Source organism: Pelophylax lessonae (genome assembly GCF_965119305.1).
Source record: "Pelophylax lessonae genome assembly, chromosome: 9".
NCBI lineage: Eukaryota > Metazoa > Chordata > Amphibia > Anura > Ranidae > Pelophylax > Pelophylax lessonae.
Genome location: NC_138776.1, coordinates 214,613,306 through 214,632,089, shown reverse-complemented (window position 1 = coordinate 214,632,089; position 18,784 = coordinate 214,613,306). Strand labels below are relative to the sequence as shown.

The window sequence follows — 18,784 nt, the reverse complement described above, 5'->3', positions numbered from 1 at the left end:
GATGTTTATTTCACATAAATTGCAGTACATGTTTAAGCAGGCCAACTGCATTAAAGTAATCCCTCTATGGCCAGTCCCTGCTCTGCTCTGCATACTTATAATGCTCCAGTGGATATAGCGCCAATATGGGGCAGATAGACACAAGAGCTACAGGTGCAGGTCTGGTCACTGACTTGGACAATGCAATAGAAAAAAGATATCTGTGCTCAAACCCCAATAGCTTATACATAAATATCACTATCAGGTGCTAAAGGGGTGTGACCACATGTTAACACTAACCGAAATAGTGGTTTATTTTGACAAACATATTACAGTATTTTCCATTACTTGTTCCAGGTTAGTATAATAAATCATTACATGAAATTGATTTATTGTCTTTTTTTTAATTATTATTTTAAGGTTCGGTCTAGAGGAAGTAAGAAGTATGTTCACGTCTGCGGTGGGACGCTCATTCACAAGAATTGGATTCTCACTGCAGCCCACTGCTTTCAGAAGTAAGTGTTTTCTTTATTTGCCTTTGATAATGGCCATAATGGATAACAGTATAAGTATAGGGGAAAGACTGGTGCTTAGCCAGTACTATGTAGATAGCTAAAGATGTTTCTTGCTTCCTATCCATAGATTAAATTTAATCCCTTCTCTGAACCTCTAAAACAGTTATATATTCACAACTTGCAGAATGCAGTTTATATTGTTATGCCCTCAAAGTAAGTAAGCCTCCATTCAGTATTTACATTCTTCCTGCATGTAAGTGGGTGATAGATTAAAAAGAGAAATGGCTTTTGTACCCTTATTCTGAGGGTTTATAAAGAGAAAGAAACAAAATAGCCATGTTTAGAATGGCACACAGATATATGTGGATGTTTCTAAAGAAAATTACACAGGAGTACTAAAGGCACTCCTGGGCAGCCAAGTGCAAAAGTTTGCAAAGTTCAAAGACAGATTTATCACTGAATATAAGACAGATTTCCCTTCTAAACATGAATAATTAAGAAATGGTCAGGGTCAGGTTTAATGTGGTAGCAAGTGCTGTCAAATTTCTATTGCTGTGTATGCCCCCTTCCTCACTCGTTAATTAGAATTACTCTATTTGTTCTGTTTATCATTATCACAGAGAGTGAAAGTGAACAAAAATAAAAATCTTTGGGTTGTCACCAGAACAGGAATAGGAGAGAAATCTTCCAGCGAGGATACTATTTTTGATGACCTTGGTAATAACCATCCCTCACTTTGAAGAGATTTCCCTTCCTGTTATGGCTATGGTACAGGAAGTGAAAGAAAATCTCCATAGTAGGGCACAAAAAAACTTGACAGGGGTTTTAATCCTACCCTACTCAATCGAAAATAAAAACATTTTTTATCCATTTCATATCATTTTTAATTTGTTATCCATTTATTTTGTGAAAATACATTTATATGAAAATCGTGTAATAAATAAATGTATATGTTAGCATTGAAAAATTGGTAATCCATTCTGTAAAGTTCAGAGAATTTGTTATTTATTTACTGGTTCTTTGTAACATGAAGAGGAGGTAGGTGAAGCTGTACATCTTCTGTTCAGAAGGTAGCTTCTGAGAGTCTAGAGGGGCTGCACTTGCAGGAACAGAAAAGAGGCAGATCACCTCTTTTATGATGCAATATTCCTATTAAGGCCAAACACTGACATGTCAGGTGATCCAGAGTTTTCTAGAGTCAACAATTATATTTACCCTTCCATTTGTCACTCTATTCATAAGGGTGATCTCCCCAAATTTTAGAGACCTGACATGTTGGAAGTTGTCCATTACATAGTACATAGTTAGTCAGGCTAAAAAAGTCCATTCATTTGTCCATTACTTTACCCGTATTTATCATGTGTGCAGCCTTGGGATTAAGCACACTAGATTTCAAGTGTAATACAGGGGGACCCCGGGTTACAAACAAGGTAGGGTCTGTAGGTTTGTTCTTAAGTCAAATTTGTTTGTAAGTCAGAACAGGTACATTTTTTAAGTGTAGCTCAAGCCAAAAGAATAATTTTTAAGTTTTGTGGATAACACATGTGGTTTGTGGATAACACATGTAACATTTATTTTGCTGTCTGTACCCCTGTTCAGAAGATTTCACCTCACTTTTTGTCCCTGTGACAACTGGATTTTGAAAATTTTGGGTTGTTGTGGAAACAAGAATTGGTGATAAAGCTTCAGTGGAGACATGTTTTTATCATGCAAACTCTTACAGGAGTGAATTTCCCTTCCTATGGGGAGATTTCCTCTCACTTCCTGTGGTCTCTCTCCGTTTGTAAGTAGGAGTTGTTTGTAAGTCAGATGTTTGTAACCCAGGGACCGCCTGTACAGGGTTAAAATGTATGTCAGGGGAAAATAAAAACCAAATATGTATGTATATCTCTGCTAGGGATGATTGAACGGTTTGGGTCGACCATCGGTTCGACCCGAACATTGACTGTTCGAGGTTCGGCCGAATTCCAAACTTTTTGCTGAAAAAGTTCGGAATTCGGCAACCAGAACCGACCAAAATGCAATGGGACAGGAACTGGGCTTTAAAAGCCTGTGATTGGACCAGAAGGCATTTTTTGGGTGTCTTTGGAGGCAGGCATAACATCTGTACTTCTGTGTAGGGGTATATATACACACACACATGTATGTATATATACACATACACATATATAGGTGTGAAAGTAGCAGAAACCTATGATTGCGCTAATGAAATAATTTACACCCATATGGCTTCTCTGCTATAACACCTATATATGTGTATATATAAATTCATGTGTGTGTGTATATATACCCCTACACAGAAGTTCTGATGTTATGCCTGCCTCCAAAGACCCCCAAAAAATGCCCAAAAAAAGCCTGCTACTAAACCGGCAAGGTGTGAAAATAGCGGAGCCACTATCCTGTTCTATTGCAATTCTAATACAAACAAACTTTTTTTTTCTGGTTCTGGACATGCTACAGAGCTGAAACTCATTTTTTTTTCAATAATTTTTTCAAAAAATGGCTCTCTATCAAAAATGACAATTTTTAAGAACTTTTTTTTGTGTGATTAATAGTCCCTGGGGCATAACCCAGAACCCTAGGCACTTTTTGGGGGCATTTATTGGGTTTTAGGGCTTCAAATTGGTGTTTTTTGATTACCGAAGTTCGGGTCCCATTGATTTCAATGGGGTTCTGAAATCCGGGCCGAACTTTCGGGAAGTTCGGGTGTTCTGGTCGAACCGAACTTTTGAAAAGTTCAATCATCCCTATTCTCTGCAGCATTTGAACATTTTTCCATACCTTTAGGCCTGGTTCATACTGGTGCAAGTTCATCACATCACAACGGAAATCACATTCATTTCACTGATGCCTGTTCACATCAATGCAACGCAACTGCGATGCAACTTTGGGGAAGTGCCTGTGCTGTAGGGTTGGTTCACACCTGATGTAGGACTGGTTCACACCAGATGTAGGACTGGTTCACACCAGGTGTAGTCCAATTTCTTTTTTTTTTCTGCATCAAAAATACAAGGACAGTGTTTAACATTGACTCCAATGGCCCTAGTTCTCACTAGTGCAGTACATTCCAGTGTAGTCAAAAAAGTAGAACATGTTGCATCTTTTCTGTACGGAATATGGCAAAATGCATAAAAACTCACCAGAACGCACATGTCCTGAAGATGACTTGAGATGAAGAAACAAAGAGGGTAAGCTGGGCAATGCAATGCATCAGAAACACATCAGAATGCATTAAATGCATCAAAAATTCACATGCAGAAACACATTCAGGGTGCAGAATTTGTGGTGTGACCTGGCCCTTTAAGATTCTGGAGGTACAGGAAAATACCTAAATGCATACTGCTACTTTAAAAAAGAAAAAAAAAAAAGTAAAAAGTGAACAACTCACATATAAGGCACAGTGATGTCCTTTATAAATGTGGTTGGTATTTGATTTGCTTTGAGACTCTAAAGCAATTGAAATCCTATTCATTCTCAAACAAAAATGCCAGTAGGAGGATGGTACACCACAGACTCCACACCTTGCTCTGCCTTTTCATTATGAATAGGGCCTTAAAGAAGAATTAAACTCTGTTAAATATATATTTTTTTTAAATGTGCCCCTAGGAAGTTTATGGTATAATGTGCTGGTATGCACAGCATATTAACACGTTATGGCAGACTTACCTGTCAAAAGAAGCCCTCCAGTGCTGTGCTGTCAGTGCTCTCATTGGTCCTAGGTGCTTCCATCTATTCTTAGTCTACATACCAGGTTTATTCTGTTCGGCTGTTTATATGGTCAGGTCACATGCACACAGGAGTCACTTCATCACAACACAAAGTAAATGTACTCTGACCTGCACATGTGTGGATTACTGCTGACAGGTAGGTAGAAGCATTTGTGACAGAAGAGACAACTAGGGCAACTAGGGTACCTTCTGTCATAAAAACCCTGCCTGTCAGCATTATTTTTAAATGTGAGATTAATTCTGCTTTAAGTTGCACTTTAAAATAAATAAACTATATTTATTTTAACACTAATTATCATTCACTTCTGTTATATAGGGGTAAGGCAGAAGATGCCGCCAACTGGAGGATCGTCCTTGGGAAGCATAACCTCAACCGTACAGAACCTACGGAAAAAATTTACAATGTAAAGCGCATCTATAGACATGAACGCTTTCGCTATCCCCATTTGAATGAGCTGGACTATGACATTGCATTAGTCAAGCCTGTGGAGGACATATTGCCTACTCACTTTATACAGTATGCCTGCCTTCCTAAGAAAGAAATAACTCTACGTCCAGGCCATTTCTGCTGGGTAACCGGATGGGGAGACACCAGAGGTAATCTGTTTGTACCCAAAAAAACACAATAAGCCAAGTCTAGGTTCAGTCTATCTATAGTGTTAAGCCTGGTACACACGGGTCGAATATCTGCCATGATCAGCCGGTTCACCAGAAACTGGTAGACGTTCCGCCTGTGTGTACTCCAGCCTCATGGGGCTCAAATTGCACTGCAACGAATCACATGTGATTTGAATAGAAATGCAGTGCAATTCCTACCTGAACCACATGCGGTGTCTCGCTCCTCATATATGTGAACCTAGCTTAAATCTACAGAAAAATTTCCATCTTAGAGAGGATTTGAAGTGTTGTGTTATAAAAATGCCCCACAGGCAAAAGCTTTTAATAGGTTTATCCCAACCAGAATGTACTTTTTCACTACCAGCTCCCAAATAAAATGTGTGTTCTTCTTTTACTGTATAACCATGCTGTAAATATGCAATACCTGCCAGTAGCTTGGACTTCTACATTCCTAATGGCAAAGCTCTGCAGGCTGATATTCCCTCTGCAGCGTTGCCACCCGCCAACGCATTCTTTGATCCCCTCACCTCCAGCATGCCCACGTGACATTTACTTCATTACAAAATTGTTTTTCTTTATGGGAGGTGCCAATTACAGTTCATAAGCAGTCAATCTGAGGATAAATATTAGAAACGTGTGTGTAATATAATTTCGTTTTTTTTTTTTGTAACTGTGGTCATGTGACTGAAAATTCTCCAATCCGCTCTGGGCAGTGGAAAATGAGAGCACACAGCAGTGATTTCAACTGGTGAGGATGGTGAGGCTATGCGGCAGCAATACGTTGCTGCATAGCCTCATCCCACAGACCAGGGCTGTGCAGAGTAGCAGGATATGAGTCATGTGACCAGAAATAAAATTGCTAAAACAAGGTATTTTATTATATTTGGAATAACACAATTAAGGAATGGATTATTTACATTCCGTTTTCCAACCTAAATGGCAAACGGGATGTAGATGGGTATACTGACACTAAGGGAAGGAATTACTGAAGGCGAATAGACTGTGCACTTTTCAAGTGCAGTTGCTACAGAGCCTAGTAAATGAGGTGACATTTCACTTTGTAAAGAATATCCAATCACATGCGAGGAAAAAAAAAAAACAGCATTTGTGCTTGTACATGATTGGTTGATGGAAGTCAGCAGAGCTTCATCTAATTTACTAAGCTTTGGAACAACTGCATTTGCAAAGTGCACAGTCTTTTTTGCCTTTAGTAATTTCATCCCTTTAAGTGTCTGTTTGGATTATGCAAACATAAAGTCTAGTAGCTTTGAGTTTCTTGATTGCTAATACCTAACACAAATATTTTAATCTATTCTATGGACTGAAATTAAGACTGTTATTTAATCTCACATCTGTGTCTAAAGGTGGAAAAGAAAACTTAACACTGTCAGAAGTCCTTAACCAAGCCAAGTTGCCCATCATTGACAACACAACTTGCAAGCAGAAAAAATTCTGGGGAGAAAGAGTGCGGGAGTCAATGATTTGTGCAGGTTTCCGAGACTTTGGCGGATCTCCTGCTGCTTGCCAGGTAACTAAACATGAATTTTACATTGGTGGACCAATTTCATAATGAAATATTAGTATAGATAGTAGAGATTTGCTTTTACAACACATCTGTCTGTATGGTGGAGCTGAGTTGATGTTGATTTATAGTGGCCATTTGGATAATTATTATGACTCATAAACATTAGAAAATTCAGTACATCATTAAATTGATATTACCATTTTATAAGTACCACTGTGTAAATATTTCCAATATATAATTTAAAAATAAAATGTGTGTATAAATGTAGAATGAAGGTCAACACACCCAACATTTTACTTTTCAAACATTACTGAATGGACCTACTAAGAATACCCATATATAAGAAATAAATATCATTGATTTCTGTGCAACAGTCAGCACCAATAACCCAAAAACAAAAATCTAATGTTTTGCAATTTAGCAGTCTTTAGGAGCAATAGCTAAATTAGTTTTCTTATGTTCAGGTTTTGTTCTTTAATTTTCACCTAATAACCATGGGTTTATATATGCTTCAATCTAGTAAACAATTACATACCATGTATGTGGTCTTTATTTTCACCTCACTTAAACCCTAAAAGCTAAAAATGCTGCTACGCTGCACCCCAGGGTGAAGTTCCCCAGGGAATCCCTGGATAGCTATTTTATCCCTTATTTTAGTACTGGTATTAAAGGATCACTACTTTGCATCTAAAAATCGAAAGGACCAGGATGGAAGTGTAAGTAACACCACCAACCTCCTTTACACAAATCATGCATTGGTGGAGTTCTTCTTTTAATACCTTTAAATATGCATTCAAATGCTTTCTAAATGTCAGAGTGATTAATTATGCTGTGACTCAATTCATTTAAGTCATAATGTAAAAAAACATGAGCAGATCAGTGTTTTCTGAAATAAAAATTTGAACGTTCCTACAAAAACACTAATCAATCACAATCTGTAAATAAATGACCAGTTGTTGCATTTGTTTCTTCAAAAATGATCATAAGATTCAAACTCCTGTGACCATTTGAGATAAATACATTTCAAACTTCATTGAAAAAATGACTTTTTATTGACAAAATGATTTTTGTGCAGTCCAGTTAGAAAGAATGTATTTCTACAACTATTACTACCAAATAAATATCTATTTGTCTAATTGCTAATCATAGTAATTCATAGAAATCAATCAGAATCCGTCTTTACTGGTCTGACTTCATCACACCGAATTCGAATATGCTATGGATAGAGAAAAACTTTTTTTTTCAAGTGCCTGAAAGTCATTTTCAATAGAGGCATACGTCGGAAGCTTTTTCTGCTCTGGAATCCCCCCCATTCCCCAAAGTGTTACTAAACCCATGAGCCTGCATTCACTATATCTGGTCATCCACAGTACACAGAACATGGAAATGCAATTATTTTAGTAAATATAAATGGCTAAATACCTTTTCTCATCAGCAGTATATAGCAGTCTTGTGGTTTCTATCAGTTTCTGGTGAAGCTTGTAGGAGGAGTTTTCATACTGCACTGAGCTGACCTATGAGGCTGCAGGTCTTCTGACCCTCTCTGTCTGGACATGTCTGGACAGTGCTGATTGGCCCTGTGCTGATCACATACACTCTCCCAAGAAAAACAAAACCTCTGTAGCAATACACACCAAACTGAGCATGTGCAGCCTGACTCCAAAGGCTCTGTCTTATCGGGACATGTTTTGGAGTCAGTGGAAGAAGAGAACGATCTGTGCATATAAGATCGAACAACCTTTTTAAACAATGCAGAGAATTAATTCTTCAGGTTCCACAGTGAGTATAACAAGCATGCTATGCTGCATATACAGACTGGCTTTACTGTTGTGGGTTTAGTAATACTTTAACTTGCATGGCAGTCCTTTGGAATCTAGTAAACTGACGACCTACAAACCAGCTAGAATGCTTAAACCAGCTACTACCACAGAGGGAGTGCATGCCTCTATCTACCATATTAGCAAATGCTAAGATTAACATTCCCTTAAATCTTCCAAACTTATTATTAAGTAAGATCCAGATAAATAACTTCCACCATTTTAAAGGGATTTTAATACAATTGGGACCAGGTGTTATCAACATGTGTTCCAAAGATTGAGGACTTTGCTTTGTTCAAGCACTGCACACTGTATGCACAATCACAACTTTAATCTCTGGTTACTGAAGTAAAGACAATTATGGGCAGAGGATAATAAATACTTTTACTATGACACTTGTTACTGTAATGTTCCACCATATATCATCACTCTCACTTATCGGTTATGACAATACATGGTGTTCTTGCCTGCATATAGCAATTTCACATTTATCCAGAATCAGAATAATGACAGAAGTCTGTTCTCTGACTACTTTGTATACAGTTTGCTTTTTTCATACTGGTCAACCTGAAAATAAACAAAAAAAATGATCTCCATTTGTTTCTATACAGAATGAATTTATACTTTTACACTCATTATTGGATCTACTCAACAATTGTATTATGGGGGGTTACATCATGCTGGCATTTCAGTTCCCAGTATAAATAGCACAGGAAAACCCTAGTTAAGACTGGTTACTAAGTTGGAAAGTTCATTCTATTATGTCAGCAGGCTGAATCAGCAGTCTGATTCAATACTGTGTGTATCCAGGCACAGTCTTTTCATGTGTGGTTCTGTGTGCCAGTGTGGGTACCCTCACATTTCAGACCTGGAAGGTGGAAAATCAATTCCACTATATAGACTTCCGTCACTATTTTATTTTCAGGTACATCTAGGTATAATATTAATCTGAAAAACTAGCAGGCTTAATTTATAAAGGGAAAAGCAATGTGCAAAGTGCAGTAATTCACAGAAACCAGTTCAAATTTCACTTTTTGTTTGGAGCAGATAAAATTATGTTAGATGATTTCTAATTGGTCCCTGTGAATTACTGCAAATGAATAAGTTTAGCTTTCTATTCAACAGCCTTTCATCCTGACATTTCTGTTGTACAGAGTAAATGGACTACCAAGGTGTGCTTACCTGTAAACTGCAATGGCAACATCAAATCCACTTAGAGAAAGGTGCAATGGAAATGATGGTTCAAATGAGCAAACAAAGCCTCCGAGGATTTAACACTGATATTTTTACTACAATTGTTACTGCCTTGGAGGATTTAGAATTAAAGGGTGACTAAGTTATTTGTTTCATGGTAAAAATGGAGTTCAGCCTGATATTTTATTTAGGAGACATGTAGGTTAATTTACTAAAAGCAAATAGCAATTCACTTTGCAAGGGAACTTGCATTTTGCTAGGGAACTTTCCCCAGAGCTTAGTGAATGAGGTGAAGCTTTGCTGACTTCCATTATCCAATCGTCCAATAAAAAATATTCCTTTTTTTTCCTTGCACCTGACTGAGTCAATATTCACCACATTCATTAAAGCGAAGTTCCGGCCACAAAATCGACATAATTGATTTTGTGGCCATCCGCTTGCTTTTCTTCACCTGAAAAGGAAATGGATAGTTAGGATTTTTTTTTTTTTACTTACCTTGTTATTGTAGAAAGAAATACTCACCTTTCTTCCACTTCCTCCCTCGGTGGTGGCGGCCCGTGCCGTCACATTTCCGGTTTGCAATGATTCCTGGGAGCTGAACGTCATCGCTCCCAGGAATCAATGCGACGGCACTGGCCCTGCTCGTCACTTCCGGTGTGACGCCGCATTCCCTGCTAAATAGCTTCTGCGGCGCCGCACCCGAAGTGACGAGAGGGGCCGGTGCAGGCGCATTCTGGGAGAAGAAGACACGGAAGAGGACGCAGAAGAGGATCGCGCTGGCTTCAGCTGCCCACAACAGAGATGGCAACGCTGGAGAAGAAATTTTAAAAGTGAGTATTTCTTCTTGCAGGTAAGTGCGAACCGGGACAGATCAGAGGCTAGCCATTGTGGAATGTACTAGCCCTAACTGTTCTGGGGGGTATGTTCATTTAAATTTTTTTTTTGTGGCCAGAACTCCGCTTTAAGCTCGGGAGCAAATTCCCTTGCAATGTAAAACAGCCTATTTGCCTTTAGTAAATTAACCTTATTCTAAAGATCTTTGATTCTATGCAATAAACAGATCCTTGCATGATTATGGTGTATTCTGTTGGGTTAATTCACTAAAGAAGTGCAACAATAATAATGTGCAAAATGCAGTAACGCATTCCAGTGATTTAACTTTCAGATTAGAGTTGTCACAAAATATGCCTTCTTTAATTGCTATGCATGACTTTGACCAATGCCATTTATTTTTTTATCAGCTTAGCAAGCAATCCCAGATATTAGGAGATATTGAGACTAATATCTGTCTTCAGGTTTATATACTGTATATCTTAGGCATGGATAACCCCTAAAAATCACTAATTGTTATTTGCAGGGAGATTCTGGAGGGCCACTCGTCTGTCAAAATGGAAGAGAGCGTTGGGAAGTCCACGGGATAGTCAGTTTTGGACCCATTGGTTGCACAGTGGAGAACAAGCCCAGTGTTTTCACTAAAACTTCCACCTATATTCCTTGGATTGAGGCCACAAGAATCCGTGATTTCTTCCTACACTAAAGGCAGAAGCAGGAGCTCAAATGTGGCAGCTGTTCAAATCTTGGATTGTAAAAGGGATTTGTGCTTATTCTTCATAGCAGGGATTTAGTCTTATCACATGGCACAGCTTGTGCATACAACATCTTCAGTGTTGTTAGATTAGTGTGCAGTCCGGTAGCTACTTGTTTCTGAAGTCAGCAAAGATAGAAAAGGCCAGTTGGCACAGAGGTGAAATAAATGCAGTATCCTGTGCTCCGCACAGATCACAGATCTACTGTATACAGCTACTTACAACTGTAGCCTTTCCTGTCCAATAACACTAAGGAGATCATGTAAATGCTAAAGTGACCTCAATCTGTGTACATCAAATACTTACACCTGTTGTACGCACCTTCCATATCAGATAGATACAATGATATTACCTTGTAGGCAATTTTTATATTTTATTCCATAGATGAGGAGCAGAGGGTGACAACATTTTGCAGAAAATAATGTTGTTTCTGGCATTCTATTGTTCTGTATTCACCTGTAAATGTTGTTTCTAGAGGTTGTCACTTTGGCATTCATTAAATCCTTTACTTTGTGTTATCTATATGAAGTGCAAAAATGATACCACAGCTTTATGTCAATGGACTACATGAGAATAGCAGAGTAATTCTTCCACAAAAGAAGCAAAATTTAAATATGTTTTTATACTCTTTATTCCTTTATATAGGACAATGGCCCTGATTCATAAGGATTTAATAGTACTTGAGGTGTGCTAAATTGTTTTTTTAATCAGTATTAATAAATCAAGCAATATTACCTGACTTGTCAATTCACATGACGTAAGTGCCAATGCAGCTTCATAAGGCTCTGTATTTCTATTCTTACTAATATTAAAGCCCATCTTCAACCAAAATATTTTTTTTAGTTTTGGCAAAAGTGTGGAACGGTTTAGAATCTTTGTCAAAGTTTAAGTGCTGTCTGTGTCTGAATTTGGGGAATTTTTTCACTTCTTGTGGCAAATTTTTATTACTTTTTGCTGCAAAATCTTTTCAGTTTGTGTCCACTGTCCAGATGTTGGGTGTCAGAGAGAAGAAAAAGTGAGGGGAAATTCAATCAATGGGCATATTTTCTAGTACAAAAACTGTTTCAAGGGGTTATCTCTTTTAAGCAGAACTTTACACACTTTCACTCCAGGGATGCAGAGCCCATGAGCTTCCTGCCAGCCACTAGCCACTAAGGCTGGTCTTCTTCAGGTTTTTGATCTTCAGTCATTTTGATTGGATGGGCTGAGATGACCAAACTTCCTGTTTGGTAAAATGTTGTCCCCAGGACAGAGAGTGAAGGGAAATATCTCTAACGAAGCCAGGGCTTCCAACCTTTCCAAATTCTGTATAAAAACACAAAAATAAATGTTTTGGGTAAACAGAAACTTTAAATAGGAACTGAAGTCCCCTTTTTGTGTGGATGTACCCCCTCAGGCACTGCCATTATGGCCCATGTGCAAATGTGTCGAAAGCCTTTGCCACGTGTCAGAGGCGTAACTAGAACCTTCAGGGCCCCGATGCAAGAAACCATGAAGGGCCCCCCAGACCCCTGGCCGGGGCCCTTCCCTTCAAGCCCGGGGCTCTTCCCACTAATCCTGGGGCTCTTTACTCTCATTGCATGGCCTTTTATTATGGTCCCGCATCAGGATCCTTTCACAAGTTCTGCAGTGGGCCCCCTTCCTGCAATCTTGGGGCCTCCCCACAGTGGTGAAATGCCAGGGCCCGGTCGCAAGTGTGACCTTTGAGATCCTAGAGGTTCACCCACTGTTTTGCTACCGGGCCCCCTGGAGCATGGGGCCCGGTAGCGATTGCAACCCCTGCAACCCCTGTAGTTACGCCCCTGCCACGTGTGCAAATATGGTGAAGTTTTGGGGCTTCCATAATAGCCTTTTTTTTTAAAAAAAAAAAAGCCCAACAATCTTTTAAATAAAAATAAATGTATATCAAATTGTGAGAGAGGGAGGAGGAGGAGGCAGGGCAATATAAGAGTTAGTTTAGGGTCAAGGCCTGCTATAACATAATTTGTAATAGTATCTGCAATTGATCCATTACTCATACAGCAATTAAACTATAAAATTGATATTATTACTGTCATATACTGTATTATGTATAAAATAAATATAATGAAATGCTTGTTGCATATTGATCCATTACTTAGATCAAGCTATGCTGAGCAAACAAAGTGAGAAAATCAAAATTTTCTCTTTTATTTTAGATATCGGGAACTAGTTTAAAATATAGGCTATTGAGAAAGAGGAATTTGATAAAGATTTTGACCTTTAGTCATGGTAGCAACTTCACGTCCACAAAATACAGTCCAATACTGCTGCTCTTTATTTTAATTAGTCATACTTAGATTCCAACAATCATTAGCTTTTCATTAGCTTAAGTCTTTTTACATTGTCCTTGAGAAATGTTTGCATGTGGTTGAATTGCACTTAAATTTTACCTTGTAATCTACAAAAAGGCTGACTTAGTGCTTGTAGCCACCTGGATAAAGACACATTATTTATTATACATACCGGTGCTATGCATCACTTCCTACTTACATGTATCTCTGACTGTATACTACTCTGTGTGTGTTGTTTGTTTTACCTAAAACCTATTAAGTTTGCTGTTTATTCAGACTAGTATATTTTTCTATAACACCTTAGAGTAAAATAAAATGATTCTATATCCCAACTGAAGAGATTCAGAGTGGTCACACAATGTGACTGAACTGTCCAAGAATAAAATGCTAATTTTTAAGAATGGGCTTTGGTCCTTCAGTATATGACTTAATAAAATGATACCTGCAATTTTAAGAACTTTGTGTGCTTATTCTCCTAATAAAACAGTATTAAACCCTTGGCACTTTTTTGGTCTAAACTATTGAGCACAAAAAATAAACATCCCTAGTAAACTATTTGTTAAAATTCTTACCCCAGCATTTGAAGTTTACAAATTTCAATGCTGTAGACTCCCTGAACATTTGGCCTTCACAGGAAAGAGTTAATAGTGGAGAGCAACAGTTTGGAGAAGGGTGCAAAGGAAGGGAGTAACAGGGGAGTGCACTGCCCTCCTAGGCTACATGGCTGTATGCTTCTATTGAGGCAACCATTTAGGAAGACACAACTCTAGTCCCTGCAAACTTCGCTCCATAGGACTCTGCAACAGAAAGGAGCCACCTGAAACAGCAAACTGGGGCACCAGCTTATACTGAAGCATAGGAAAGAATTCAAAGATGAAAAAGTGTTAATAAAGAGTAGCATTTACTGTGTGTGTGTGTGTATATATATATATATATATATATATATATATATTGTGAGGGATTAGCTCGGTGGCGGGTATGGATGACCCCTTGGGGGGGGGGGGGGGGGGGGTTTGTTACACAGGTAGATAGCCGAGAAGTGGTTGCAAACAACAGTTTGGTTTATTCTTGCAATTAACTTCACACAAGTGCAAGCGTCAAAAACATCCAAAATAAAAATAAAACACAAAATAAATCCTTGCCACTGTGGGCGGCTACCTTCTCACATACAGGAACCTACCTACAGAGTCTGTCTCCAACCTACTGTTGGGCAGACTTTGCTGATCCTACAGCAGACACTCAATAGTCCATGTTTTTCTCTTCACACAACCAATGTCCATTGAACATGTCCCTTTTCTCTTCACATAGAACACATTCCTTTGTTTGTCTCTTCACATAGCAACCATTCCTTTGCTTGTCTCTTCACATAGCAACCATTCCTTTGCTTGTCTCTTCACATAGCAAACAGTTCATTTATTTCTTTCCACATAGAAACAATCCAAGACCTCACCTTGAGTAGTCTTCACACTTTTTACCCTCCTCAGCGCACATCACTTCAGCAGTCCTTCTCCCATGCCCACACAGCATCGGGAGGCACACATCTGACTGTCCTCCTCTCCCCAGCTCACACAGCGTCAGGAGGCAGCAATCCTTAGACTTCCTTTGGACAAATTATAGAGGCCTTAACTTCCTCATTCCGAACAGCTGAAGGCCTTTCAACTTCCTTAAGCCATCCTGACTACCTTTTCAGCCGACACCCTATAGTAATTGGTGAATTTTCTAAACTAGGTGGAAATGTCTCTCCTGTCTGTGACTACATCCACATATTTTCCTGACTTCCTGTCACAATATATATATGCAACTTTACAACAAACAGGTAGAGGAAGACATTACAGTTGAGAACCCGATGTCTAAGACGAGAGGCCACAGCAACTAAGAAACCATATCAAACACACTGCCCTGTAGTAGTTTACATTCTTCTTATGGAGTTATGTGGAACTGTTATGCACACTCAGGAAACAGCATGGCTTTTTGGCATGAGGTCAAGAAGGTGGGAGAACTATTAAACTTAGGGTAAACTCTGGCCTTAATTTCTTGGGTCTAGAATGATGCTCACACAGATTAAGGATGCAAATACAAATATTTTAAAGGTACGGGTACACAGCTATGATCATTTGAGATTGTATTTTAGCATCCTTGCACTATCCAAATTGTAGCTGGTTCTCTTTAAATAAATGTGCCAATCTTGACTTTAGAATCCCAAATAATGTGCTATGTTTGGGTTTTTCTTGATTCTAATGGAGTATATCTAATTCCTAAAATAAGATTCTAATTACAAATAGGGGGTGAGAGAGGGGATAAGGTGGGTAGTACAAAGATGGAAGAGGGGGTCTACTCTATGCTATCACACCATGATTCTCCCTTACACTCACACACATACACCAGTTCCTCTATTCAGCCTTGAAGCACTCCCATTAGGCAGGTCCCAGGAAATTGCATCCATGCTTGTGGAATTACTGAGGATTTATCCAACAGGACATGTAAAGCTGGGCATTGTTCTTTACACAGCCAAGATCTCCAAATGTGCTAAAAACAGGCTGAACTAGGACTCCCAGTCAGCTGGCTCCACCAACCGATGCATCTTCACCAATACCCCTGGTGGGCAAACTGTCCAGTGGGCTAATGTTTGTCAGACATTCATCTGTTATTCAGAATCATTGCTAGCGGACCCCTTAGTTGGTTGCCCTAATACAATGCCTTTATTTGTTTTCCAAGAGGTGCATTTGAATATATATTAAAGTTGCATAGATACTAATTTCATCAGTTCCAACAAATACATGCAAGCCAACACAGACTTCAATTAAAAATCAAACAATCAATTTTATGAAAATTCCATGATCAAAAAGATAAAGGATATCCAACATATTGCGCTATTTGTGTCCTAAAAGTACCTGTAGAAAAATGACCAAATTTATAAAAAAAATATATAAAAAGCAAAACCTTTCCAATGAGAATATAAGGGACCACTGAACCCGTATCCTACTGCAATAATGCTTGTACAGTGCTCTGTTTCACATGAAGACCAATACCAGGAGCCAGCTCCCACTTACGCAGAGACTGACACAGGTATGTGAGAAAAGAGGTGTTTCTGAATGCTGGCTACAGCCTTTATCAAGTTGGAAGATTAGGCTGTTGAGATATCATAACAAAAAGTGTGCACAGCCTATTGCATTTGGGTGTGCACCTCAAAGTTTAAACCCACATGCAGGTGTGCATGTGTATATAGAGGATGGTGTCAGCAGAACAGTGGACTTTGTCAGTAGGGCAGAGGACAGTGTAGAAAATTGTGAAGGGAACCAGTAGGCAAAGGGTTATAGAACCAACATCCCCATAAATAAAGAAGATGAAAAGAAACAACTCTAGAACTTTAAAGGTGCTTTGGAGTGTTAAAGTATATCCATACATATGACAAAAAAAGTTTATACAATACAAAAATGTATTGATTCAACAATAAAAACACATCAATACATAAAAAAGAGTTTTTACATCAAGAAGTAAATATTGCATAAACTTCCATCTGCGCTTTATGCTGACCGGTTTCGCTGGGGTGTGGCTTCTTCAGAGACAGCGCCAGAGTCGTTGCTACTAATACCCAAGTCAAAATCAATATACAAAATACATAATACATAAGAGAGAAAACATACTATAAAATGATTATGCCTGTGTCCAAAAGTAATGTGCACCAAAAGAGGGACAATTCATGCCTGCGGCATGACGCCAAAACTGTAAATTGAGGTTGTATGAGCCTAAATCAAGGAGCCAAGAACATGCGTCGGGGGGTTCAACTCCCACTACCTAATGGTCACCTGCAGAGAGGGGGGTAGAAGGAATTGGAATACCAAAAAATACGAATCTATATTAACAGTTAAATAGTTAAAAGAAATAAAGTAAGTGGGGAGAAAACTCCTCCAATATATATATGTATAATTGACAAAACTGGTTAAAGGGTTTACTTACACAATCTGTATATGCTGTTTAAAAAACGGTAACACTCAAAAGAGATGGTTTTTGCAACTGGTCTACAGTGGATTGCTCAAAGAAAAGAGTATGAAACGTTTGCATAGAGCAGAAAGCCAAAATATAGTGGATATAGTCTGTAAAGAATCGCAGTGTGACCACCCTCCAAAAGGTCATGGAGGCCATCTATAAACAGGCTTGATGTCAGCTGGACAACCTAAGGGGATACAACCATATAAATCCCTATTAGGGCACATTGCCTTCAAAAAGAGAAAAAAAGATGGAAAAACATAAATCCCACAAAGTCTGCTTATCATAAAGATAGCATTCATTCTATAGCCTGAGTATCTACCTTTGCACTGAAAGACCAAGTCCTGGAGGGGATGCAGTATACAAGTTTCCCTCCACATTATGCTCCCTTAAATACCCCCCTCCATCCGGCTGACATAGGAAAGTACAGACCGGATGCGGACATCATGGCCCGGAAGCGGAAATGACGTTGTCAGGTAACCAAGATGCAGCTCAGGCACTCCGCAATACATCTCACTACTGCCAAACCACACACATACAGGCGTGCCAGCATAGAAAGTGATGTTAAAAAATATCGCAGAATGCCCAGGCCAAAGTCAGGTCCCAAACTAGAAGTCACACCGCCCCCAGTGGAGCGGCGCCAAGGTACACCATGAACTAGTCATGGGAACCCGGACGCCTCGGGCATCTGTACAGGGACCCAAAAAGTGGCACTTAAAGGGAAAACCACTGCAAACAAATGGTCCGCTCACCTGCTCAGGCTCAAATGGAAAAAGGGGATGCCTGTGGGCATGAACTATAAACTTATAAGGAAGGGACTGACATTAACTCTGCACATTAGAGGGACAAGGTAACCTGATATAGTACACTTGACATAAACATCAACAAATTCAGAGAAAATATTATTGAAGATATCCAATGGACATAAATATTAACAATATTTAGCCACCAAGGCCAAGAACAATATAATCGGTACAGCATTAAAATCTTGATATACAAACTATAATGAATTTAAGAAAAAGAAAAAAACAAAAAGAAAAACACAAAAAAGAGGGTTAAAAATTGGTGCACCAGGCGCACCGCTGGAACATCCTATGGCAGCATAGTCCCTAGCACAAAGCCATTCAAGCATAGTGCTAGAGAATCCCATAAGGGGCACAACCCCTTACAAAAGGGGATTACTTAAATTATTAAAGAAAAGGTTTATAACTTATACCCTCATTGAGTCCTGGGTATCTTGTGGCACCTAACGAGTAAATCCATCTGGTTTCAATCTGTAACAATATTTTGTCAATATCTCCACTCCTTTCATGAGCTGGTACATGTTCCAATGCAAAAAAGCCAAACAACCTCAAGTCGAATTGATGATACAAACCAACATGCCGACTGATTGGTGTTTCCATTTTTTTACTTTTAATGAGTGAGACATGATCCCTTATTCTTTTAAAAAAGGGGCGTTCGTCTTGCCTATATAAAAGGCACCACATTTGCACTTAAAGATATAGACAACACCCACCGTTTTT

General features: G+C 38.8%; 1 protein-coding gene across 1 annotated transcript in view; it reads left to right on the top strand.

The window, feature by feature from the left end:
* Positions 1-11,320, top strand: part of LOC309562577 (elastase-1-like) — a 36,134-nt gene extending 24,814 nt beyond the window's left edge. The window contains exons 3-6 of the mRNA XM_082266826.1: positions 400-494; positions 4,539-4,819; positions 6,205-6,368; positions 10,734-11,320. Of these exons, the coding sequence (XP_082122952.1) occupies positions 400-494; positions 4,539-4,819; positions 6,205-6,368; positions 10,734-10,913 (720 nt within the window). The 3' untranslated portion in view covers positions 10,914-11,320. The remainder of the gene's footprint in view (positions 1-399; positions 495-4,538; positions 4,820-6,204; positions 6,369-10,733) is intronic.
* Positions 11,321-18,784: the final 7,464 nt, after the last annotated feature.